The sequence below is a fragment of the Propithecus coquereli genome, unplaced genomic scaffold (genome assembly GCF_000956105.1).
Source record: "Propithecus coquereli isolate 6110/MARCELLA unplaced genomic scaffold, Pcoq_1.0 Scaffold477, whole genome shotgun sequence".
Classification (NCBI taxonomy): domain Eukaryota; kingdom Metazoa; phylum Chordata; class Mammalia; order Primates; family Indriidae; genus Propithecus; species Propithecus coquereli.
In genome coordinates, this window is record NW_012150585.1 from 377,020 (window position 1) to 400,923 (window position 23,904).

At 52.2% G+C, this 23,904-nt stretch overlaps 1 protein-coding gene across 2 annotated transcripts; it reads left to right on the forward strand.

Moving 5' to 3' along the window:
• Window positions 1-560: 560 nt before the first annotated feature.
• On the forward strand, window positions 561-13,767 carry IL10RA (interleukin 10 receptor, alpha). Of its 2 annotated transcripts, XM_012655460.1 has the most exons (7): window positions 561-656; window positions 2,510-2,630; window positions 3,523-3,707; window positions 5,125-5,294; window positions 5,974-6,124; window positions 7,586-7,707; window positions 11,143-13,767. In XM_012655460.1, exons 1-7 carry the CDS (start codon window positions 590-592, stop codon window positions 12,073-12,075), a joined length of 1,749 nt encoding a protein of 582 aa, XP_012510914.1. In that variant the 5' UTR covers window positions 561-589; the 3' UTR covers window positions 12,076-13,767. The 2 variants fall into 2 exon arrangements, with proteins under 2 accessions (XP_012510914.1, XP_012510915.1); XM_012655461.1 differs by lacking the exons at window positions 5,125-5,294; window positions 5,974-6,124.
• Window positions 13,768-23,904: the final 10,137 nt, after the last annotated feature.

Below are 23,904 nucleotides of genomic sequence, written 5' to 3' on the forward strand. Positions count from 1 at the left end.
TTTGACTCACAGACAACACGGGGGTCCTCGGGCAACGCCAAGACTCGCACACGTGTGCTCGCACCCCTGCCCTCGGTGCCTGGGACAATGTCCTTCCCCACCTCGGAGCTCCCGGACACAGCTCCGATGCCAAGGTCGCTCGCTCGCCCAGTAAAATCACCTCTGACACCCTCACCCCACCTTCCGCACCCAGGGGGGCAAGGCTGTCCCTCGCCACCTGCGCCCTAACACACACACACACACACACACACACACACACACACACACACACACACGTCCAGGCTGCTTGACCCGAGGACACTGAGAGCCTCGGGGCATGGGAAGGGAGAGCGGGCGGAGCCCCGCCTTCGTCTCCGCCCTGGGACAGCCGTGCGTCTGGCCCTGGAGCCCGCGCGGTCAGCGCTCCGGGGCGGGTATGTCTGTACTCGGCTGGGAGGAGGCGGCCCGGGGGCGGGGCGCCTCGAGGCCCAGCCCAGCCGATGTCACCCCGCGGGCCGCGGGCTGGGCGGGCGGCCAAGGTCTCAGTCTCAGCCCTGGGAGCAGCAGCGGAGGCGCGCGGGCTCCGGCTCCGGACGATGCGGCGCTTACGATGCTGCGGCGCCTGGTAGTGCTGCTGACCGCGCTCCTCGGCCTGCGCCTCGGCCTGGGCGCGCACGGTAAGGCTCCGGGACCCGCCCGACCCGGCCCTCACCCCTCCGTTAAGGTCCCCCGTGCCGTGGAGAACCCCTCTGGCTGGCCCCCTGGGGAGAGGGGCGCCCGTTACCTCTCCGTCCCGGCCCGTGGTTGCCTCACTCCGGCAGCACCGAGCCTCAGCCTCACCTGTTGCGGACGTGGAAGAGGCTGCGATTGACGGGGGCTGGGGGTGGATAGAGAAGTACGTGCAGGCCAGTACCCCCCTCCCCAACCTCTCATCCCCCCCTCAGCTATACATTTAGCCCTAGCTTTTTTGCTGTTAGGGTTCAAATGATGGATCTTCTTGTCCCCCTGAAGAGTGATTTTGATCTTCTGACTCTCCTTTCCCGTAGCTCTCTAATTAACCTCTTTCTGCCTTTGTCCCTTGTCACCTCGTCCCTCACTGATCACCCCCATCTGATCCTCCCTGCCTCGTCTTTAGTCCCCAGCTTCACTCCCACTGCCGCCCCCACCTGCCTCCTTCCTTGGCTCAGACCCCCAACCCGGCCTGCTGTCCTGGAAAGTTTCTGCAACTGAGAAGAGTAAACGCAGGAGAGAGAATGAAACGGCTTGGCCTTAGAGGGACCCGGCGCAGAGACAGGGAGAGCAGGGCACAGAGAGGGCAGGGCAGAGCCGGTCCGAAACTACTTCTACGTGAGGTGATGCCAAAATGCAAAGTGAAACATGCAGTCAGCTGTTCGCATGATTGCGAGCTCAGTCCGGGACGTGCAGCCCAAAACACCGCAAAGACTGACTGCGTTTTTCACTCGTTTTGAAACTGAGACACAGACCTGAGGATCAAAGACAATATGCGAAAGAAAGCAAGAGACAGGGACAGGTGTGTTTTCTGATGACACAGTCAGGAAAAAAAGGAGCCTAAAGAGATGATGAGAAGTTAGAGAACAAGGGAAGCAGCAGAGTCGCTGTCAAAGGGCGAGACCTTACGGGATCAAGAAGGAGAGAAGGGGAAGCAACCGGCCTGGACCTTGCACTTACTTCATTCTGCTTGATTAGCAAACGCTTAAAGTCCGCCTGTTTACTGAATTCTTAGAAATGAAAGACTAGGTTCAGTGCTGTGCTAGCTCTTTAAGGAGATGTCCTCAGCCCAGCCTGTCTGTCCTCACCCAGCCAGAGGTTGGGCATTTGGGTATAGGCAGTGCCCTTCTAGAAGCTAGGGAATGGGGCAGGCACTCAGCATGGGCAGCCCGGGAGCCCTATGAAGAGAAACAGGCAGATGCCAACAAGCAGGCTGTCTGTGTACCCAAACAACCCCAGGGGATGGCTTGGGCTTTAGCCAGGGCTGGGGCCAGGGTGGAGACCAGGTGTGGGGATGCGGGGCTGGCCTGAGATGGTACGGGGACAGGGGTTGGGCAGAGCCAGGGACTAGCTTATCTGAGAGCTCATTGCCCACATGCCTCAGCCCTCCGCCCCTGCCTTCTTGCGTGGGATGCCCTTCTCAGCCACCACTGTGACTTTTGATCACAGCACAGGGCAGTGATTTAAGGATACAACACTAGCTCTGGAATCAGACACAGCTGAATTCAAGTCCCCACTCTGTCCCATGCCAGCTCCATTGGCTCAGGCAAGTCACTTAGCCTTTCTGAGCCTCCCTTTCTTCTTTGGTAAAACTGGGGTTATCTATGCCTACCGGGCTGGGCTGTGTGATAATTAAATGGAATGAATGTAAGGGCTTAGCACTGGTGCTCAGCTCATAGCAAAGTACTCAGTAAATGATAGCTGTTGTATTCCTCGCCTTCCTCTCCACTCTCCTCCTCACCTCTGGAGGGAGTGGAGAGGGGGCCTCTCCAAGCTCTGGAACTGACACTCTTCTCCCCAGGGACAGAATTGCCCAGCCCTCCGTCTGTGTGGTTTGAAGCAGAATTTTTCCTCCATATCCTCCGCTGGACCTCCATCCCAAATCAGTCCGAAAGTACCTACTATGAAGTGGAGATCCAGAGGTAAGGAAGAGGGAGGATAGAGGGAGAAGGGAGGTGGATGACGGGGTGGATGGCCAGCCCCCGCCTGCCTTGTTATTGAGGTGACACCAGGAGGGACGCTGACATGTATCCACCAGCTGACAAGTACCAATTGAGACTCATATGTGCTGAGCAGTGTGCTGGGAGCTCTGGAGTGAGAAGGCCAAAGCAGTGCCTTTGCCCTCCAGGCTTTTCCATCTCACTGGAAAAGCAGGAGAAGCATCTACAATATAGTTGGAGAACAGAGACACCCTAACAACCGCAAATGCAGTTGCGGGAAGAGAGAGACCAGGCTGTGTTGCAGGTGGTAGCAAGTCTTTCTGGAGGGCCTGAGACTTGGGTTACTTATATCCCCATCTGAGAGTCTTCTAGACCAGCAGTCTCCAACCCTTCTGGCACCAGGAACCAGTTTCATGGAAGACAATTTTTCCACGGTGGGAGACACAAGGCGGGGCTGCAGAGCTCAGGTGGTGATGCGAACAATGGGGAGGGGAGTGGCTGTAAATACAGATGAAGCTTCGCTGGCTCGCTTGCCCACCGCTCACCTTCTGCTTCATGGAAGACAGTTTTTCCATGGAGTGGGGGGAGGGATGGGGAGTGGGAGGATGCATCAGAGCCTTGTGTCTTGGTCCCTAACAGGCCTTGGACTGGTACTGTTCCACAGCCTGGGAACCACAGAGAAATTGGTACAGGGCCCGAGAACCAAGGGAAACCCCCTCGAAATTAGATGTACTGGACTAGAGGAAATACCCTGAGGCCTGTACCAGTTTCTACCACCATGGGAACTCTCTCCTCTGGCTTCTTGCTTCCCTCTTAAAGGAGGTAGGTTTGAGCACAAGTTCCTCTCCCGGCATCTACCCTGCTATCTCCTTAGGTATGGAATAGAGTTCTGGAAGGTCATCCCCAGCTGTAGCCAGGCCCTGGCGCTATCCTGTGATCTCACCACGGTGACCCTGGACTTGTACCACAACAATGGTTACCGGGCCAAAGTCCGGGCAGTGGATGGCAGCCGGCACTCCAACTGGACCTTTGCCAACACCCGCTTCACTGTGGATGAAGGTGCTTTTCCTCTCCAGGACCTAGAACATGGCTTTCAGGGTCCCTTCCAGCCAGAAGCTCTAGTCTGGAGTGTTCCTCTCTATGCCCATAGCTCGCCATGTCAGCCAGGAGTCAGCGCCCAGGGACTAGGTGCCTGAACAGGTCTGGGGCAGGACTTTGTAGAAAGTTAGAAGAAAATAGCCAAAGTCATGTGAGATTTAAAAGGGAACTGGAGTTGTTTATCCTACAGAAGAGAGGTCTTGGGGTGGGTCTGGGCAGCTGAGTCATGAGGCCAGGCCCGTGAACTTGTAGGGTTTGGGGAGAGGAAGCAAATCCATAAACAAGGGTGGCAGGCAGTAGGAAACATTTGGATGAGGCCCTCTCCCTTTAGGGGTGAATTGCTGGGGTTTATCGCTTTGAAAAGGGGAGGTGCTAATGAAGAAAAGTTGGGAATCTGTCTCTGGAGAGATAAGAGGAAAGGATGAGCCCTGAACTCAGTGGGATTCCTGCATTCCGCACATTGAGAGTGAGTGTGTTCTGTGTGCATGGTGAATTTGTTTTGCAGGATTCAGAGTTAGGGCCGATGGTCTAGGAGGTCATTGGCTCCCGAATGCCTGCCCATAGGCCAGTGCTCAGCAATTTTCCATTTGTGGTTTTAATTTGCATTTCTTTGTAGATGCTGAGCAGTTTTTCATATATCTATTGGCCATTTGTATGTGTTCTTTGAGAATTGTCCATTCAAGTCCTTTGCCCATTTTTTAATAGGGCTATTTGTTTTCTTGTTATTAAGGAGTTTGAGTTCCTTGTATATTTTGGATACTAGCCCCTTATTCAATGTATGATTTGCAAATATTTTCTCCCAATCCATGGGTTGTCTCTTCACTCTGTTAATTGTTTCCTTTGCTGTGCAGAAGCTTTTTAGTTTGATGCAGCCTCATCTGTCTATTTTTGCTTTAGGTGCCTGTGCTTTTGGGGTCATTTCCAAGAAATCTCTGCCCAGATCAATGTCATGCAGCTTTTCCCCTATGTTTTCTTTTAATGTTTTATAGTTTTAGGTCTTAACATTTAAGTCTTTAATGCATTTTGAGTTAGTTCTTATATAAGGCATGAGATAAGGGTCCATTTTCATTCTTTTCCATATGGATATCCAATTTTCCCAACACCATCTATTGAAGAGACTGTCCTTTCCCCATTGTGTGTTCTTGGCAACTTTGACCTTAGGTATATGGGTTTCTTTCTGGGCTCCTTGTCCTAGTCCATTGGTCGATGCAGCTGATTTTAGGGCATCTGTATTTTTAGTGTGCTCCCCAAGAATTCCGTATGTGGCCTAGGATTTAGGGCAGATAAAGCTTAACCCTGGAGTCACGGCACGGGCAGGATACCCAGGCCCCCCCAGACCTCAGGCCTCATGGTTTTTTTGCTCCTCTTCCCCACTCAGTGACTCTGACAGTTGGCCATGTGAAACTAGAGAGGTACAAGGGTTCCATCCTCGGGACCATCCAGCCCCCCAGGCCCAAGATGGCCCCCGCAGGCGACACGTACGAAAGCATCTTCAGTCACTTCCGCGAGTACGAGATTGCTATTCGCAAGGTGCCAGGGCAATACAAGGTATGGGGCTCCCCAGGGCCACAGGGCCAGGGCTTCCGGGGCTTCCCTGTCCCCTGGGCTGGAAGCACCTCTTATGTGTCACCGGGGAAGTTTGCTGTAGAGGGAGGGCCTCGGGGGGAGAGGGGGAGTTGAAATGACTTCAGCCCTGAAAGCTGTGCTCCTGTGAGACGGGGGGAGGGCATTGCCTACTAGGTGTTGGGCACCACCAGAGACATTACATACCCATAGCTTCTGATCCCTTGGTGGTGGACATTTTATTCCATTTTATAGATGAAATGAGGCTCTGAGAGGCTGCATAATTTACCCAAGGGCACCCCTGTTAGTAGGAGAGCTGCAATCTGCAAAGTCCATCCCCTTTCCTCTCCACCACAGTTGATTCGAGCCCCTTCTGGAAAGATCTTCAGCTTCTATAAAACACTTCTGTTTTTTTTTTTTAATACAGAATCAATAGAACAGCAGGAGCATTAATAAAAACAAAACAAAACAAAAAAACAATTAACACAGCCAGTTATGGTGATTACACAGATCTTGGGCTGTACTGACAATCTCAGAGTTTATCTTAGCTAAAGAACGCTGGAGGGGGCTGGCCGCCATCACCAGCAAGGTCCTTCCAGCTCTCAGCTTCTGGGTGTCTGAAATAAGAGAGTTTTGTTTATTGCTGTTGCTGTTTTCCTTTCAGTTCACAAACAAGAAAGTAAAACATGAAAATTTCAGCCTCCCCACCGCAGGAGAGGTGGGAGAGTTCTGTGTCAAGGTGAAACCATCTGTCAGCTCCCGAACTAACAAAGGGCTATGGTCCAAAGAGGAGTGCATCTTCCTCAGCAGGCAGTGTGAGTGGATCAGGGCTGCTGTTGGAGGGGGAGGGAGACTGGGAAGGCCTCGCACAATCCAAAAAGCATCTGTTCATGGCCGCTGGTGCCAGGCACTGTGTTGGGCACTGCCCCACATAGCTCTCCATCTTCACACAGCCAATGAGAGAGGTCCTATTGTACCCATTTTAGAGATGAGAGCACCAGCGTTTAGTATAAGCAGCTTCCTAGGATTGTTGCACAGCTAGGACTTGGTGGCAGAACCAGGTCTCCTGATTCTGGGGTCCTTTCACTTGAGCACAGGTGAGCACAGGTATGGTTCCCAGGAACCAACATCCTCCTACCAGGCCATCCTCAGTCAGCTGTTTTTCCTCCGAGCTGAAGGTACAAGGGGCTTCTCCTTATGCACCCCCAGAGGAAGCAGAACTGAGTTGACTCCTCGTCTGAGCTGCTAAAGTCAGGAAACACTGCTCCAGGCTCTCAGCCAGCTGCTGGGCAGTAGGGGACGGGAGGGGACATAGGACATACAGGCCATGGCCCTGCTCACCAGGACCTTGCAGCCTGGCTGGGGAGACAGAGTATGCACAGAGGAAGCTGTGATGGGCAACTCAAGATAGCATATGTCAAGTGCCTGATGAATCATGCCAACAGTAAGTGCTCCGAGAGTGCCCAGTCCTGTGTGGGCAGGGCCCAGCAAAGACAAAAGTGACTCCTTATGGAGCTACAATAAATTTCAGTTTATGATGGACACTCAATAGCTCACTGTCATTTAAGTCTCAATGAAGAGAAAGGCACTAACTGTGTTAGGTGGCCTTAAGAGCTTTTTATACATTTGTTCATTGATGTCAGAAATAGTTTTTTTCAAATCTCAGCTCTACTAGGTATGAGGCATATGACCTCCGGCAAGTGACTTAACTTCCCTGTGCCTCAGGATCCTAATCTGTGAAAATGGGGGACGGTGGCATTAACCTCCTAAGGTGGTTATAAAGATCTGATGATATAAGTAAAGCACTTAGTACACAATGAGTGCTGTGAACTTCACAACCATCTTATAATGTAGGCACTATAATTTCCCCCATTTTATAGATGAACAAACTGAGGCTCAGAGAGATTAAGTCATTTGTCCACATCCCACAGCTAGTAAGTGGTGAAGCTGGGATTTGAACCCCAGGTCTGGCTGTCCCCCAAAGCCTCTCTTCTTACCTGGTGCACCATCCTGCCACATTCATGGTTCTGTGTGCTGTAATGTGAGTTGTGTGCGGAGAGCTGGAAGGGGTCAGTGCGTCTAATGAGGGACTCCTTCAGGGCACGGGTTGGAAGGCCAGGCAGGGATTTGCCGAAACCTAGACACATCTAGAGCTGTGGCCTAGAGGGTACCTGGGGTCACTCACTGAGTTGTTCCCGAGTGGCCAAGGCATGTCTGGGGACTGTCCCTTCGTGTCCCATGGTGCCAGGCCACAAACACATCCCTCTGGCCTGCAGATTTCACCGTGACCCACTTCGTTATCTTCTCTGCCTTCGTCCTGCTGCTCTGCGTAGCCCTGGCCTACTGCCTGGCCCTCCACCTGTACGTGCGGCGCCGGGGGAAGCTGCCCTCTGTCCTGGTAAGTCTCCCATCTTCCCAGCCGTGCCAGCGCTCCCGGGAAAGCAGGACGCTGTTTCCTCCCAGTCCGTTCCCTCAGCCCTGACATTCTCAGGAGATACCATTGTCGAGCACTGTGGGGACAGAGGAAGGAAGGGAACGCAAAGCTCAGTCCTGAGAACATCACCTTCTAGTAGTCCAGATGAGACACGTGCTGAATAATCACAGACCTCGGTGATCACCAGTCTTGGTTATTCTCTATTAATAGTTGGCCACGGACAGACCTGTGCTTGGTACCTCTGAGGCAGACACAGTTATTACCCTCATTTTATAAGTAGGGAAACTGAGGCACAGAGAGATTGTTACATGCACAGGGCCACACAGCCAGGAGGAGTCAGGGGTGGAGCCCATTTTCTCCCTTGTGGCAATGGGTGCTCCGCAGAGAGAATGAACAAAGGGCTGAAATGCTGGCCCCGGGTTGCAGTCAGGGTGGGCGGGAGCACAGTGGAGGGGGGATCCTAGGGAGGAGTGTTCATGGAGGCTGCCGGGACCTGTCCCCTCCCAGCGTGTGTCCTCCTGCTGCACTAAGACTGACAAGTGATGTACCTGTGGCAAGCCAGCCTCCCAAACGCAGCGTGCAAGGATTGAGCAGCATTTTCCGAACCTCGGCCATCTCTGGCCTGGAGTTCAGGCTGCATCTAAGGCTGCCCGCCCCGGCCCCCCAGCTGGCGTTTCTGGGTGACGGCTGAGCGCTCAGCTGAGGACGCAGCTCAGTCAGCGAGGCAGGGGCCCCAGAGAAGCTCACAACCGAAAGGGGGGCCTCCAGAAGGATCCTGGGATCTCTGGAAAAAGTAACGAGAGAGACAAAGGCTCTCTGAAAATATTTTGAGTACAAACTCCAGGAAGTGTGTGTGCGCAGAGGATTGGAGGGTGGGAGGACAGGACTGCCTGGTCTAATTAGGGTCTTCGTCTAAGCAAAAAAGAAATGTGTTCCCAGCTCCAGTACCCCGGATAGAAAAGTATCATGAGGAGGCTGAGGACAGGCAGCCCTGCAGCCTTAGGGGATTATAAAGTTCTTCCTTGTGTCTAGCTAAAGTGTGCAACTCATTGTCCTTTCTCCACGCTCTTGGGAGATCCAGTTTTACAAACATGTATTCATTGGCCCATTTAACAAGCACTTAGAGCGTGTACTATGTGCAGGGCCTGGAGCCGGGCTGGTGGTGGTTTAGGGATGAATGCGCCCTGGATCCCGTCCTCAGGGATGGGAGAAGGGGACACGATAACTAGAAAACAGACGGGTGGGGAAGGGTGGTCCTGGTACACCAGAGGGGAGATTCTCAGGGATCAGGAGAGGCATCTGGAAAGAACGAGCTGGCAGTTGAGCTACAGCTGCTGAACACCTATTACCCGCACATGCACAACGTTGTTTGGGAAGCAGCTGATCAGTGTGGCCCCTGGTCCCACAGGGCTCGATTGCAGACAGCGTGTAAGCTGTTAACTTTAATGCAAAACAGAGAGGTAGTCAGGAATGCCGACAGAAATGGCAAGTGACTTCTGTTGTTTTCTTCCTTTCGGTGCATCGGAATCACAGAATTGACTTGTCTTTGAGGGTTTTTTCTCCTCAGGATAAATACAGCCCGATTCCCTTCATGTAATGATCACAGTCATTACCAACTTTATTAATAAATTACGATGTACAGAGCACTTCCACATTCAGTAGTTTGCTCTCATTCATTAGCTGGTTTGATCAGATCTTTCAACAATCCATTAAGTATAAATAAGGTTAAGTATCGTTGGACAAGCAAGGCATTTCAAATTAGGACAGTCGAGTGCAAATTGCAGGTTTGTTCTTTGCTCCTGTGTGACTTTGGACAAGTCACTTAACTTCTCTGAGCTTGAGTTTTCTCCTCTAGGAAGTAGAGGTGAAATATAATAATAATACTTCCCTTACAGAACGATTGGAGGGTAAAATTTAATTCCACATATATTTATTGAGTACTTCCTATGTACCGTGGTTTGTTCTAAGTACATGCATTAACTGCCACATAAGGAGGCAGGTACTGTCATTATTTCCATGTTCCAGATGAGGAACTAAAGCACAGAGAAGGTAAGTCATTTGGCCAAGTTGACAAAATGGATAAGAGGCAGAGCTTGGATTTGAACTCATGAAGTCTGGCTCCTTAATCACCAAGAGATGTGATAGTTGTAGGGACTCAACCAATAAGAGTTGCATTTGAGTAGTCACGTACCAAGGAAATGAGGGAAGATGTGCAACAGTGAGTCAGTAAGTCAATCAACAAACATGAGTATCTACTGCATGCCAGTTCAGTTTAGGCTCAGGGGACAGAACAATAAACAAGACTAGACAGTTCCTGCTCTCAAGGAGTTTATGTTGTTTGGGGAGTGGGGAGTGAGTGTGTGTATGGTGGGGGTGCAGAAAACAAATAAGTAAAATAATTCCAGCAACTAGGTATTATACTAAGAAGAAGTAAACAAGGTTAGTGCGGAGAGTGGCTGGGGCACTGCTTTGGCCAAGATGGTCATAAAGGCCTCTCTGAAGAAGTGACATCTGAGCTGACACCTGAGCAATGAGGACACAACCATACAAAGTGCTAAGAGGAGAGTATTCCAAGCAGAAGGAGCAGCACGTGCAAAGGCCCTGCCACACACTGTGCTTGATGTGTTCTGGGACAGAAAGAATGCAGTGTGGCTAGGACAGAGGAGCAAAGGGGAGAAGGTTATATGACTTCTCTGGGACCCTTAGCAATTAATGGGGAGCAGGTCTTTGGCTGCTAGTTCTGTACCTGTTCCACCACCCCATACTGCAGCCAGCCTGTTTGTGGGGGTCACAACTCAGGGAATGGAGGAATTAGCTTGATATCTCACTGCCAGAATTTTAAAAAATGAAATGGGTAGGATAGAACAGAATAGAACAGAACATGACAGACAGTACAGCATGGCACACAGGTCATTTTGTGAAACTGGTTGCAGTTATTTACATATGAGTTATATATATGCTATATATATATATATATATATAATATAACATTTATTTCTTATTTTGGGTGATAGTCAAAAAGCTTGAAACACACTTCTAGATGGGTCTAACCTGCTCTCAGGTGTGAAGAGCACTGTGATGGGAGCCACCTGGGAAATTCCACCATTCCCGGCAGGTTCCATGGTGCCTGCCATGCCTCCTAGGCTCCGAGAATACAAGTTTCGTGTGTATCTGGGCTGAGCCAAACTGAGAATTGCATTAGAAAGAAAACTTGATTCTAAAATCAAAAAAACAAAAAACAAAACAGAACAAAAAACCAGAATAAATTGCAGTGTAATGCAGGCTCTGTAGTCCCCTCTATTGAAGTTCTCCTCCTGGACTCGGGGCCTCACCTGGCAGCACTGGGGCGGCTGCCCACAGGTGACCCCCGCCTCTCTCACTCTGCCCTCTTCTCCCCAGGTCTTCAAGAAACCCAGCCCCTTCTTCCTCGTCACCCAGCTTCCCTGCCCAGAGACCAAAGACACCATCCACCCCCTCAATGAGGAGGCCCTCCCGAAGGTGTCCCCAGAGCTAAAGAACTCGGATCTGCACGGCAGCACAGACAGTGGCTTTGGCAGTACCAAGCCATCCCTGCAGACGGAAGAGCCCCAGTTCCTCCTCCCTGTCCCCCACCCCCAGGCTGGTGGGACTCTAGGAAACGGGGAGCCCCCGGAGCTGGGGGACAGCTGCAGCAGTGGCAGCAGCAACAGCACAGACAGTGGGATCTGCCTGCAGGAGCCCAGCCTGAACCCTGACACGGGGCCCACCTGGGAGCAGCAGGTGGAGGGCGACTGCAGGGGCCAGGACGACAGTGGCATTGGCCTAGTCCAAAACTCTGAGGGGCAGCCTGGGGACACACAGCATGGCTTAGCCTTGGGCCACGTCAGTCCCCTGCCACCTGAGATGCCTGGGGAAGAAGACCCAGCCTCAGTGGCATTCCAAGGCTACCTGAAGCAGACTAGAGGCACAGAAGAGAAGGCAACCAAGGCAGGCTGCCTGGAGGAAGAGTTCCCCTTGACAGAAGGTCTTGGCCCCAAATTCAGGACGTGCCTGGATGCTGAGGCAGGCTGGCCTCCACCAGCGCCGGCCAAGGGCTATTTGAAACAAGATCCCATAGGAATGACTCTGGCCCCCTCAGGAGCCCCAACTGGACCACATAACCAGCCAACCGAGGAATGGCTACTGCTGGGCTTGACCAGCTGCGGTGAATTGGAAACATGTGACTGGAGCTTACGCCATGATCTGGCCCCTCTGGACTGTATGGCAGCCCCAGGCAGTATCCTGGGGGGCTTCAACTCAGACCCCGTCACCCTACCACTGATCTCCAGCCTGTACTCGAGTGACTCAGGCTAAGTAGCTGCTTTGATTTCAGCCATGCCTGCGCCCTGCCTGGACCAGAAGGAGGGGCCCCAGGAATCAGCAATGAAGCATGAGGCAGTCTGGCACTGTTCTGCAAGCCCACTGGGGCCAGCCCTAGCTGGGCCCTGCAGGGCTGGCCAGGGTGTCTGGGGCAGAAAGAGGTCATCTCACTGCACTGGTACAGGGAGTGTGGGTGGCATTGGCTTGTTCTGCTGACTGGGGCCCTGCAGACGGGCAGAGCAGAGACAAAGAGGGAGATCTCCCCGTCCCCTGGACTCCTTCCTGTATTGTAAAGGATGATTTGCTCAGGGAAACTACGGGGTTTTCTGGAGTTAACGTGAGGCCACCAGGCTGAAGTCAGCTTAATGTTCACCCTTTGGCCAGCCAAGTTCAGGGCCTCCAGCAAGAGGGAGGACTGAGAGGATAGAAGCCTCAGGGCCTTGCTGCAGGGGTCATTTCTAGGGGCAAAAGGAGTAGGCAGAGGCTGAGTTTGCTCTCTGGGATGGTCACATGGAGAAGCTTCCCTGCTGGCAGGCCTCTCAGGCAGGGAGCTTGGTCACCAGAAGGTCTTAATGTATATCTTCCCTGGACAGTCAGTTATCCAATCAGTCTCATCATTATGGAACCACAGGGGGACACAGGGAGCTGAGACCCTGAATAGGTCATCCAGCTCAGAACTGTCCCTCTAGTGGGGTATCTCTGGTGTCCATCTGCGGACATCTCCCCTCTCTCCAGCAAGCAGGGCAACATCCCCCTGGGACACTTGCTGTGGCCGAGTCACTCACATCCCCACCCTGCTGCCTTACCCTCTTGCTGACGGCTCCAAGAAACCGTGGTTGTTTCTGTTGGTCAAAACTCAGCCCTTCAGGCAGCTTCTGGGCTTGGGCACCAGCTCAGGTCAGCCTCAGAGAGCCAGGGTTGGGACCTGCACTCGCAGACAGGGCACTGAGCTGGGGTCACTGTTCTCTCAGTGTTCAGCTTTGTGACCTTGGACCATCTACTTGTCAGAGGGCCTCAGTTTCCCCATCTATGAAATATGGACTCCACCTACAGGGGGTCTTCCATGCTGCATGTTAGCCACGCTGGCCTCCAGAGTGACATTTCTGACCCTGCCTGACTCTGGACTGGAAGGCAGTGGACTCCAGAAGCCATCTTCCCAGAGCCAGCTTCTTTCTCCTGCCGAGGCTAACAGATCTAGCAGGAGTCCATGACATCACACCAAGAGAGTACCAGTCCCTGGGCCCAGGAAGGGGGCAGGGTTGGGCCCTGTGTCCTGACAGTCCATTTGGAATCTGTCTTCAAGCAAAAGCAGTTCACAATGCACAGGCACGGAAGCTGGGAGGGTCACCAGCCAGCCCGTGTGTGCCCTCCAGAGCTGTCTCTTCGCTGTGCGTTTCTGGGTCACAGTCTGCAAACAGACATCCTGGCCCAGGGAATCCAGCCTTGGCCCCTGTCCTACTGCCAAGACACCCTTACGTGCCAGCCTGAGAACTGAGCTCCCTCTGCAAGGGAGCATTCCTCAGGGTCCCCTGAAGGCCTTATTTATTTATTTTGTGCTTTTATTTATTGAAGAGGTAGCATAGTACAGTGAAAGAACTCTGGGTATCTCAGGAGCCCTGGAGTTCTAGTTCTCACTCTGCTATTTCTAGCTGTGTGACCTTGGGCAAGTCACTTTTCCTCTCTGAGCCTCGGTTTCCTCATCTGGAAAACAATGACCAACTCGTCTAATTCGTAGGGATGTGAGGTTCCACTGAGGAAATGGTTGCGAATGTGCCTTGAACAGACAGCTCTGTAAATGAGTGATGTATGTTTTGTGTTCTAATAAATTGTCAAAACTGCAGGAATCGTGTGAAACCAGTCAGGCTTCTGATGACACAGTGGCTGGTGGAGGGCTCGGTTGTCGATAACTGAGGATGATAGCGAATGGGATGTGTGACGATGCTTTAAGGAAACAGGGCTGAGGACTCAGGTTCGAATCAGACAGACCCAGGTTCAAGTCCTCGTGCTGACGGGCATGGTCTGCGACCTTGGTCAAGTTGTGAATGCTTGCCCTCTCGAAGTTTTCATTTCCCCAACTGTAACATGGAGTTGACAGCTCCTCATGGGGATGTTGTGAGGTTTAAATGTAAAGCGAAATGGACCGCTTTTCTTGGAAATGGGTGAAAATGAAAGAGATGAGCATGCAGGGCCGGGCTCGGTGGCTCACGCCCACAGTCCCAGCTACTGGGGAGGCTGAGGCAGGGCGATCGCTTGAGCCCAGGAGTTAGGGGTTTCAGTGAGCTGTGATTGTGCCACTGCACTCCAGTCTGGGTGACAGAGCAAGACTCTGTATCTTAAAAAAAAGCATGCAGAGGGGCTCTTTCAGAAGACTGAAAAGGAAATGGTGGAAAGTACAGTGCGACATTTTGGATGTGAATTCTGACAACTTGGAAAGGAGAGTCTGTAAACGTCTCCCTTCCAGGAAGACAGCAAATCAGCCCTCCCTGGAGCCCCATCACCTGCCCCCTTCGCCCTGGAGGTGTGTCCTGACCCGGTGCTCATAAGTGCGGAAGCCATCTGCATTTATTTATTCTAGAAACACCCTGCTCCTTCCACGAAAAGCCACACGTGGGTTTGACTCTCTCCCCAGGCTCAGCCCAGCGGATGGAGCAAACCCAAGCCTGCGGCTGAACCTGCCGTGTGCTTTACTCTTGGTCCCAACCTGGATCCCCGAGGAGATCACTGGGGACACCTCATCTCTTTTCCCTGGTGTCATCACCAACCATGCCTCTCCCCCTTTCATTCTAAGAAAAGGTTGGTTCTGGGGAAGCACTGATTCTTATCGCCTTCAGAGAACTTGACTAACATCACACAAATCTCGAACCTGCTCAGACTTTTCCCCTGGAGGCCTCCTTGGCAAGGTTGGAAGTAGAAAGGGGGGGCGTGGCCTGCTCCGGGAAGTCAGGGGTTGGAGACGGCTGATTCATGGAAAAGGCCCCTGACGCAGGTTGGGTGAAGACTGACCAACGGGTGGCTATAAAGATTCAGAGAATAAGAGGAAATATCTTCAAGAAACCGGAGCGCTTTGGTTGGAAGAGACGGGCTGCAGAGCGGCCTGCGGGGCAGAATGGAGTCAGCAGTGGCGCTCAGTGCATGCAGGCTGTGCTGTTCCTCCTCCAGGGCAGCTCACCCCCACGTTGCAACTGCTCTCCAAGCCCCCGCGCGGCCAGGCCTGGGGGAGGAATGGAGAGGGTTCTTCCAAGCAGCCGGGGCTGATGAGACACTTCCAGACTTCTCGGGAATTTGGATTAAAGTCCCCAACAGAAGGCCCCGATTGTTCTTCAACTGAGAAAGCTCCTTCAAGGGCTTTTCCAGGCTGAAGAATGTGTGATTCTGTGTTTCTGTGAGCGAATGGAACTTCCTCTTAGTAAGGAGAGAGGGGAAATGGGCCGACATCGACTGAAGAGGAAATTCTATTGAACTGTGTTTTCCCAACTTTGTAAATAGCTGTAGTCAAAGAGTCCGCCTTGTCCTCCCGCAGCGTCTCTGCGCCCCTGCCCCCGTGCACACACTGTCGCAGAACACACACATCCTGGGAGATTGCGTCCCACCCACAGAGCCCACACTGCACGGCCGGGTGGCAGTTCTCTGAGTCCCGCGCGTGGACGGCAGGGAAAGGGAAGCTGTAGGCTGTGCCCACCCACAGCCTGTAACCGAGAGGGGTAGGTCCAGGCAGCTGGGGCCGATTTTATCTAAAGGACACTAGGTGCTAGGGAGCTTGACTCATTCACTTCCTGTAGTGCTCATGGGTTTAAAGACGCAAGCCCAGTTTGGGGGTTGAAGTAAACCCACAATTTAGAATTAGATGCATTATTATTAATGCCCCATGACACCTTTCCTCACTATCAGCTTGATCTGAACTTCACTTCATTTTCCATAAACCCCAAAAGGATTGTGGAGCCCAGTAAACACTCTGACAAGAAAGGGTTGGGAAGGATGGAATTGGTGTCTTAAAAAGATGACTCTGGCCAAAGCATATGGCATGAATCAGTGGGGAATGAGGCAGGAGGCAGGGAGACCTGGTTGGCGGCTTTTATTGTAGTCGACATTCCATTCTTTCAACAAATGTATTATTAAGTACCTACTATGTGCCAGGCACCGTGTTCAGAGTGGTGAACAAAAGAAGCTTGGCTTCATGGAGGGTGCCATCTGGTTATGAAGAGAAATGTTGAGCAAATAAACACACTAACAGATATATTATTATAATCAGTGATAAGGGGTGTGAAAGAAACTAATATCCCACACAAGGGATGAGGCAGGGAGCAGAGAGAAAGGGTAGGAGGCTATCTTAGCTGAGGCTACTATAACAAAATACCATAGACTGGGGGTCTTAAACAACAGACATTTATTTCTCACAGTTCTGGAGTCTGGAAGTCCACGATCAAGGTGCCAACTGATTGAGTTCTTGGTGAGGGCTCCCTTCCTGGCTTGCAGACAGTTACCTTCTTGCTGTGTCCTTACCTGGAGCAGAGAGAGCAAGCTCTGGCCTCTCTTCCTCTTCTTATAAGGGCACTAATCCCATCATGGAGACCCCATTCTCATGACCTCACCTAAACCAATTACCTCCCAAAAGCCCCATCTCTGAATACCATCGTACTGAGGGTTGGGGCTTCAACATATGAATTTGAAGGGACACAAACATTCGGTTCATAACGGAGGCTTGTACAATAGCCCAATCGAATGACAATATTGAGCAGGGGCAGTGAGAATGGAGAGAAAGGGACAGATGGAAAGGACATTTTAGAGGAAGAGTTGGCAAAATGGAGTATCAGGCTGGAGTCAAAGAAGAAGAAGGAGTCAGAGGTGCTAGTCGCGCTTGAATCCGATGATGAGAAAAGTGAAATATGGACGCGGAAGGGAGACACAGGATTGAGGGGAGAGGGGAGTTGGCAAATTCTGGCTTCACAATGCCAAGTCATCCAAAGAAACAGTCATTTAGCAGTTGGCAAGGCAGATCTGGCACTGTGGGGGCCAGGGATTCCCGTGTGAGAGCAGACGAGCCCAGAGCCCTCGGTGGGGAAATAAAGACAAAGGCTTGGAGACGATCCCCACCCCCCGCATCCAATATGCCGCTAGAATAGCCCTCTGTTGGCTTCCTGCCTTGAAGAAAAACAGGGTGCCATCCCTTTGGCTCATACAGTGACAAGAGCCATGCCTATGCTTGGCATCTATCTCTCAGAGAGCCCAGCTAGGAGCCTAGCTGGGGCACCTTAGAGCAGCGGTCCCCAACCTTTTTGGCACCAGGGACCAGTTTCATGGAAGACAACTTTTCCATGGTGGGGGTAGGTGAGGGGTGGGGGAGAGGTGGGGTGGGGAGGCAGAGCTCAGGTGGTGGTGTGTGGCCCTGTTTTCCTAACAGGCCATGGACTGGTACCTGGCCGTGGCCCGGGGTTGGGGACCGCAGCCTTAAACAACCACAGCCCATCCTTGAGGGTGCTGCTGAGGGTTCCCTCAGTAAATTATCTGATCTGCAGAGCTGAGAGCCTCTGGAGTGGGCAGGAGCAAGGGAGGGGTACAGGCTGGTACGTACTCGGCCAACGCCTAGGTATAGAGTGCCACATCCGTGTGCCTCCACCTGCGCAGGGCAGGAGGGGAGGGTGGAGGTTAAGGCCTCACAGTGGCCCTGGAGAGAACAGGAACATTCTTCAGGATGCTGCTACCTGGTCACCCCAGCCCCTGGCGGTACCCCTTGCCCTCCACTTCCCCACATCCTTCTACCTAGCCCCTAGGGCAGAGTTTCTCAAAAGATCCCCTGCATCAGAGTCACTTAGGAGTTCCAAGGTTTGGGGCTGTCAAAAAATAAATTAATTAATAAAAAAAATTATTTGGGATATTTGTCATCCTAAGTGTCTTCTCAAGGCCCAGAATGTCTGAATGTTAAATATTAAAAATTTCTGAATGCTAAGGAAGCAATGTACCAGCGAGCAGGTTGCATATGATTCCGACACATGCAGAAATTGAGGGTCCCTCCTTCAGGGAATAACCCAATGATTCACTGTTTGTTCTGCTGAAATTGATCCTTCTCTCCCCACTGTCCCCTAAATGGTATCGCCACGTCCGTGCTTTTCAGTGCCATCTGAATGCTGACGGCTTCCAAATGTCCACGCAGGGTTTCTCCCCTGATCTGCTCAGCTGCTGCCTCCGCAGCCCCGTTTGGCTGTCTGGTGTGCATCCCAAGGCCACAGTGTCTACAATAGCACTTGTTACTATGTGTCCCACAGTGTCCCTCCCCGAGTCTTCCCCACCTGAGCGAATGGCACCAGCATTCCCCAGTTCAGGCTGCAAACCCAGTATTAGCCCTTCCCGCCCCACATCTAATCCCTCAGGCGGGTCCTGTCCGCTCTACCTTCCGGATAGCTGGTGAATGCAGTCACTTGTCAGCTCCCCCACTGTCGTCTGGCCAAGCCCATTGTCCTCTCTCCCCTGGACCTCTGCGAGTCTCTATCTGCTCCCTTAAGTCTGATCTCCGGGTCGTAGCCAGCCTGATGTGGGCACAGGGCTCGTGGACCGGAGGAGCGGGGCAGAAAGCAGGCAGTGGGCACTGGAGACGGGACTTTGTCAGCACAAAGTGAGCTGGAGCCCACTCAGGACTGGCTATCACAGGTGGGGCTGAGAGGACGTGAAGCGGGTGTCAGAGGAGTCGGCTGTGAGTGCTGTGCTGGAGATGGGTGCAGGGGTTGACAGCGTGTGCAGACGGGCACTGGGCCCAGCCCGAGTGCTCTGGGAGGGCTCCCTGGAGAAGGCAAGCCAAGGGTCCTGAAAACCTGGCCAGTGCCGCCCTTCACAACCCTCTGAAAGAAGAGTCTCCAGTCACTGACGCTACTCCTGACGGCTTCTGCCGCAATGGCGACACCCGGAACACCATGCACATCGGTGGCTGGATGGACTACCACGGCAAGGTCGTTGGTCTTGAGATGCCACAGGGGCAGACAGGAAGAGACAACAGCCCCAGGGGCTAGAAAGAATGCTGGACTGTCCCTCAAGAGATCTGGGTTCTAGGCTCACCCAGCTCAGTCACTGTCCTCTTGACACGAATGTCATGTCAGCTGTGAGCCTCAGTTTTCCTATCTGTCAAATGGAGAGCGTAGTCTTCAAGCTGACTTCTCTCATTCATGCCCTGGGCATGTCGTTATCACTGAGTGTGCTACCTTCAGTGCTCATTTCACTGTAAGGAAGCTCTTTGAGAGCAGAAACCTCTCTTGATTTATCTCTGTATCCTTTGCACCAAACCAATGCCTAACACACAGTAATTTTGAGGAATGAATGAATGCATCTCCTCCGTTTGCAGGAAAGAACTTGAAGCAGCATAATATCGAAACATGAGATGGCAATGGTGGTGATGGTAGTTTGAGGCTGAGACCTTAGACTGAGCCTAAAATAAAGCAGGCTGCACAAAAATAGGATTTTAAATTTTATTTTCAGGCTCGTCATCTTCTTAGCTTAGTCATATTACACCATGATAATTCCCTTCTCTGCTGTCTTCACCCCATACCTCTTGGGTTTTGTAGAGACTTCAGACCAAACAGGAAGACTAGAGCAAGGGGATGTGGTCAGGAGATGAGGCAAAGACCATGAAAATATTTAACACACAGTCATTCACTCCTTCGGCAAACATTCATTGAGCACCCGCCATGGGCAGGCCCTCTGGGAATACAACAGGCAGCCAGTCACAGAGGTGTCTCCGCAGCCTCCTCCCCCACCCCACCCCTGCCCCAGCACCGTGGAACTGAAGTGGAATCAAAGTTACTCGAGCTCTGAAATAGCCTCACAGCTGGAAGGGACTCAGGGTCCTCAAGTCCAAGCCTTATACAAACATGGTGCTTGGGGCCCAGAGCGCTGGAGCTCACCAGCTACAAGGGAGGAACTGGGAGTAGAACAGAAGACAAGGCTTCTTTTATTCTCCACCCATCTCTCTCCCAGGGTCTCCCTGCTTACATACGGGAAACCTGGTCCTGTTCTTCAGGGAGACGGTGCCAACCCCCGTAGCTCTGCAGATAAAATCCAGGAGACAGGGAGTCCTTGTCCGAGGCCTTGGCCTCCAGCACCGCCCCACCTGTTGTTTTGCTGGCCCGCTGCTACTCTGGGCAGGCAGAACATTTTCACTTCTTGTCCCCAAGTGTGAGAATTCACCAGGCCACTGACTTCCTGTTTTGTACCAGATCTATTCAAATATCACCGCTTCTAAATGGTTTTTGATCACTAAGCAGTTTTTAAAAGTACAGTAATGATCCTCCCATCTGCTCCCACTTTGAGTTTCTCAGACCCCTGGAGCAGAAAGAGGGCCACCATAGACTCTGGCCTCCTGGCTCTGTCACCGGGCTCTCTCCATTGCCACTAGCATGGGGCAAGGTCATTAAGACTTGAAGGAAAACCTAGAGGAGAGAAGAGCCCGTCCTCATTCCCAGCTTCATCATGGTTTTGATCATTCCTTAGGTCCTCCCTTAGATAGAAAAGTCAACATCCGTGTGCTCTGTCTCCAGAAATATAACTGATCATGCACACATGGTTGAACATGGTCAAGGATTGGGAGAGGAGATGAAAAGTTTTGGTTTTCAGAGCCCTCAGGATTGGACCGGGGAAGAAGCAATACCCAAGATGCCAGAGAGGGACTGAGTGATCCTTCACCATAATTTCCTGAGAAGTTCTTGGCTGTGGCCAGAGCCATGCAAGGCACCATACAGAACTCAGAAGAGGTATAAAACCTGATTCTGCCTGTAAGAGGTACTCATCAAACAGGAGAAAGCAAGGTTAACCTCAAGAGAGACTGGATGCCTCCAGGGCATCTTGCACAGTTCCTGGCATAAGCTGCATGAATGAGTGAATAAATGAATCCAAGGAAATAATCAATCTTGAAGCTATGGGAGCCAGAGAGTATTTGTAATGAAAATCAGAAGAGAACAAGATCTATAGGTCTGAAGAAGACTCCCTGGAAAAGTGAAATTTGGGCTGGCATGAAAAATGGGCAGGATTTGATGATTTGGAGGTCGAGGGGAGTATAATAAAATAAAAGGAAGAAAGAGGAGTGGGTCAGGGAGAAGCTCAGAGCTGAGGATGGGGCCTGGGCTTCTAGGAGCCCTTCTCACCATGCCAGGGGAGCTGTAAAGGAGATTAGGGACCAACTGGAGGGAGAAGTCTGGTTTCTTGGGGGCCAAGGATCTCAGGGTAGCTGCCAGCTTGGACTGAGACTAGAAATGGGCGACCAAGGATTATAAAGAAAATAAATTCTTGCTGGCAAATCATTTCACCAGACTCTGAGCTTCTGTTCTCTCACCTGTGAGGCTGTGAGGACGAAGGAGGCTATGCATATGGAGCCCCTGTCCTGCACCAAGGTGTGCTTAGCAAATGTTAGTGGTTCACCCTCCAGGTAAAGAACAATTTGGTTGGGAATCGTCCAGTCTTGGATTCTGGGCAGATATACGCAGGGTCAAGGAAAGGCTGAGTAATATTTAGAATCCTAGACCATTGGGGTCTAGAGAAACTTCAACAGTCACCTTACAATTGCCACCTCCTTTCTCCCTGGTAATCCAGTGACTAGGATTCAACTGCCACCTCCTAAATTAGAGAGTTATAATGACACTTTGTCCTGGCATCTTTTAATTGTTTATTGAACACCTACTATGTGCCAGGCCATATGCTAAACACTGAGAATGCAGAGATATATATTTTTTAAAAAAACAGACAAGGTCCTTGTTTTCCTGTAGGTAACAACCAGGAGAAGCCTTGGAGAAATAGTGCAGTCTTTTGATGTCCAGATGCTGAAGTAGATGTGTAAAGAGGAGGAGTGAGTAGACCATGGCCACACAGCGTAGCAGGGCAGGGTCAGAACCAGACCTCATTCTACAGCATTCAGTCCTCACCCCTCCAGGCCCTGAGGTCAGCCTGCAGCCAGGAAGCTGCAGACTCTGCACAGGCTCCAGGGCAGCCAGAAGCCAGCTGTGGAGCCTTGGGCAAATCACACCACCTTTCTGAGCTTCAGTCTCCTCCTGTGTAAAATGGGACCAATAACAATCCCTGTGTCACAGGGTTGCCACGGGCTCAAACACAGTGACATGCATGAAAATGCGTTGTGCTCTGCAGCCTGGGCACCGTGCAGGCAGCCTCTGCTCCTCCTTAGACCACCCAGGAGTCTTTTTCCAGGATAAAGCAACCTTCCATGGCCACACTGGGTGTTTCTGCACTACTTAGCAAGCATGTATTGAGGGCCTCCTACGTGCTCCAGGATTAGGGGTTGCTAAAGACCTATGGGACATAATCTTGCTCACAAAGGGCTCAGCCTGCCGAGGAACATTACAAGTGGAGGAAACATGGCCATCTGCAATTAGGATCAAAATGGGTGGTATCAAGTCTCAAGCCCTGAGAGGGAAGCCACAGGAAAGATGGGACTTAAGACAGACCATGGAGACTTGATGTAGCCAGGAGGGGAGGCCCAGAAAAGGCACCAAAGAGGAATAGGGTGCCAGAGGAACTGGGCGTGGCCAGACCACAGAACTGCTGCCTCTTGTGACTGTCTCCGGGATCTTAGGGCCAGTGGAACGAAGAATGGTAAGAGGAGGGGAGGAGGAGCCAGGAGAGGCCCTGGCATGGCCCAGGGTCTAGGGGCCCAGCCAGTGCCCGGCTCAACCAGACCTGTGGCTCGATTTCTAGACATCTGCTCCCTAATCATTTCTAAACAAGCTGGAATCTGCCACTTCAGAGCCCTCAGCAGAAACGTGTAGAGTCCCAGGGTGGGGCCCGAGGCCCAAGAGTGAAGAAGGCTGTGCTAGCCAGTGGCCTGCGGAAGTAAGGAAACGAGGGGGAGGCAGAGAGGACAGATAGCACGTCAGAGGGCCCTGAAAGAGGAAGTGGCCCGGTATCAGTTCTGCTCCTGAGGATGGGAAATACCCTCTGTTCTCCCAGCCCTTGGCAGCTGTCCCCGGCTCCTCACCTGAAGCCAATCAATAGACCTGGAGCCAGGGCCACCTGGGACCTGGGCTCCAACCTCCTCTCAAGTTTCTCCAAGGCCGCTGAGTCCTGAACCCTTCCAGGGCCCTGGGGTGGCCCTGCGTGGACTGCAGACCCAGGCCCCACGCTGAACAGGGCATAGTTGAGAGTTTTATTGGGACCGGACACCCCATGGGTTAAGAAAGGGGGCCCAGTCCTACCAGAACTGAAATCCAAGGAAGAAGAAAACCAAAATCAACCCATCTCCCTACCACCCACCTCTTCCAAGAGGCCTTCAAGGAAGGGAGGGGATCCCAAATCGTTAAGGGCTCTTCCCCACTCCACCTACTTGGGGGTTGAAGACCCAGTTGAAGACCTCCCATCCAGCCACTTGGTTTATTATTAAGCCAGAGCCTGGCCATGTTGGGAGAATGGCCCCCAGAGGCTGGCAGGAAATGGGGTAGGAACTGGCAAAGCTCCTCTCCTTCCTTTCTGTGCTGTCTGCCAGGACCCAAAGCAGGAGAGAAACAAGGCCTTGGGAAGGAAGGGGTGGGCAGACGGATCATGACTTCACTTCTCCCCAGTCGCTGGCCTGGCTTCCTGCATCTGTTGGCATTGCTGCTGGGATACTGTCAGAGAGGCCAGTGGCTAGCAGTGCTAACTGCAGGTCCCAGCGGCAACGGAGCCCCTCTCATGCCTTCTCCATCCGCAGCAGCCCCAGGAACTCAGCTCTCTGGATTGAACAGCTCTACATTAAGCACCTACTAAGCTGACACCCCAGCACAAGCCCCGCCTCCAGTCTAGCAGGCACCCGCTGGAGGAAGGAGCAAGGATGCACAAGGGAAATTGTGCCACTGTCACCAA

Coding starts and splice junctions, on each gene's coding strand:
- IL10RA (XM_012655460.1), top strand. CDS start 590: ATGCTGCGGCGCCTGGTAGTGCTGCTGACCGCGCTCCTCGGCCTGCGC. Junction 2,631..3,522: donor TATGAAGTGGAGATCCAGAG/GTAAGGAAGAGG, acceptor CTATCTCCTTAG/GTATGGAATAGAGTTCTGGA. Junction 5,295..5,973: donor AGGTGCCAGGGCAATACAAG/GTATGGGGCTCC, acceptor TTTTCCTTTCAG/TTCACAAACAAGAAAGTAAA.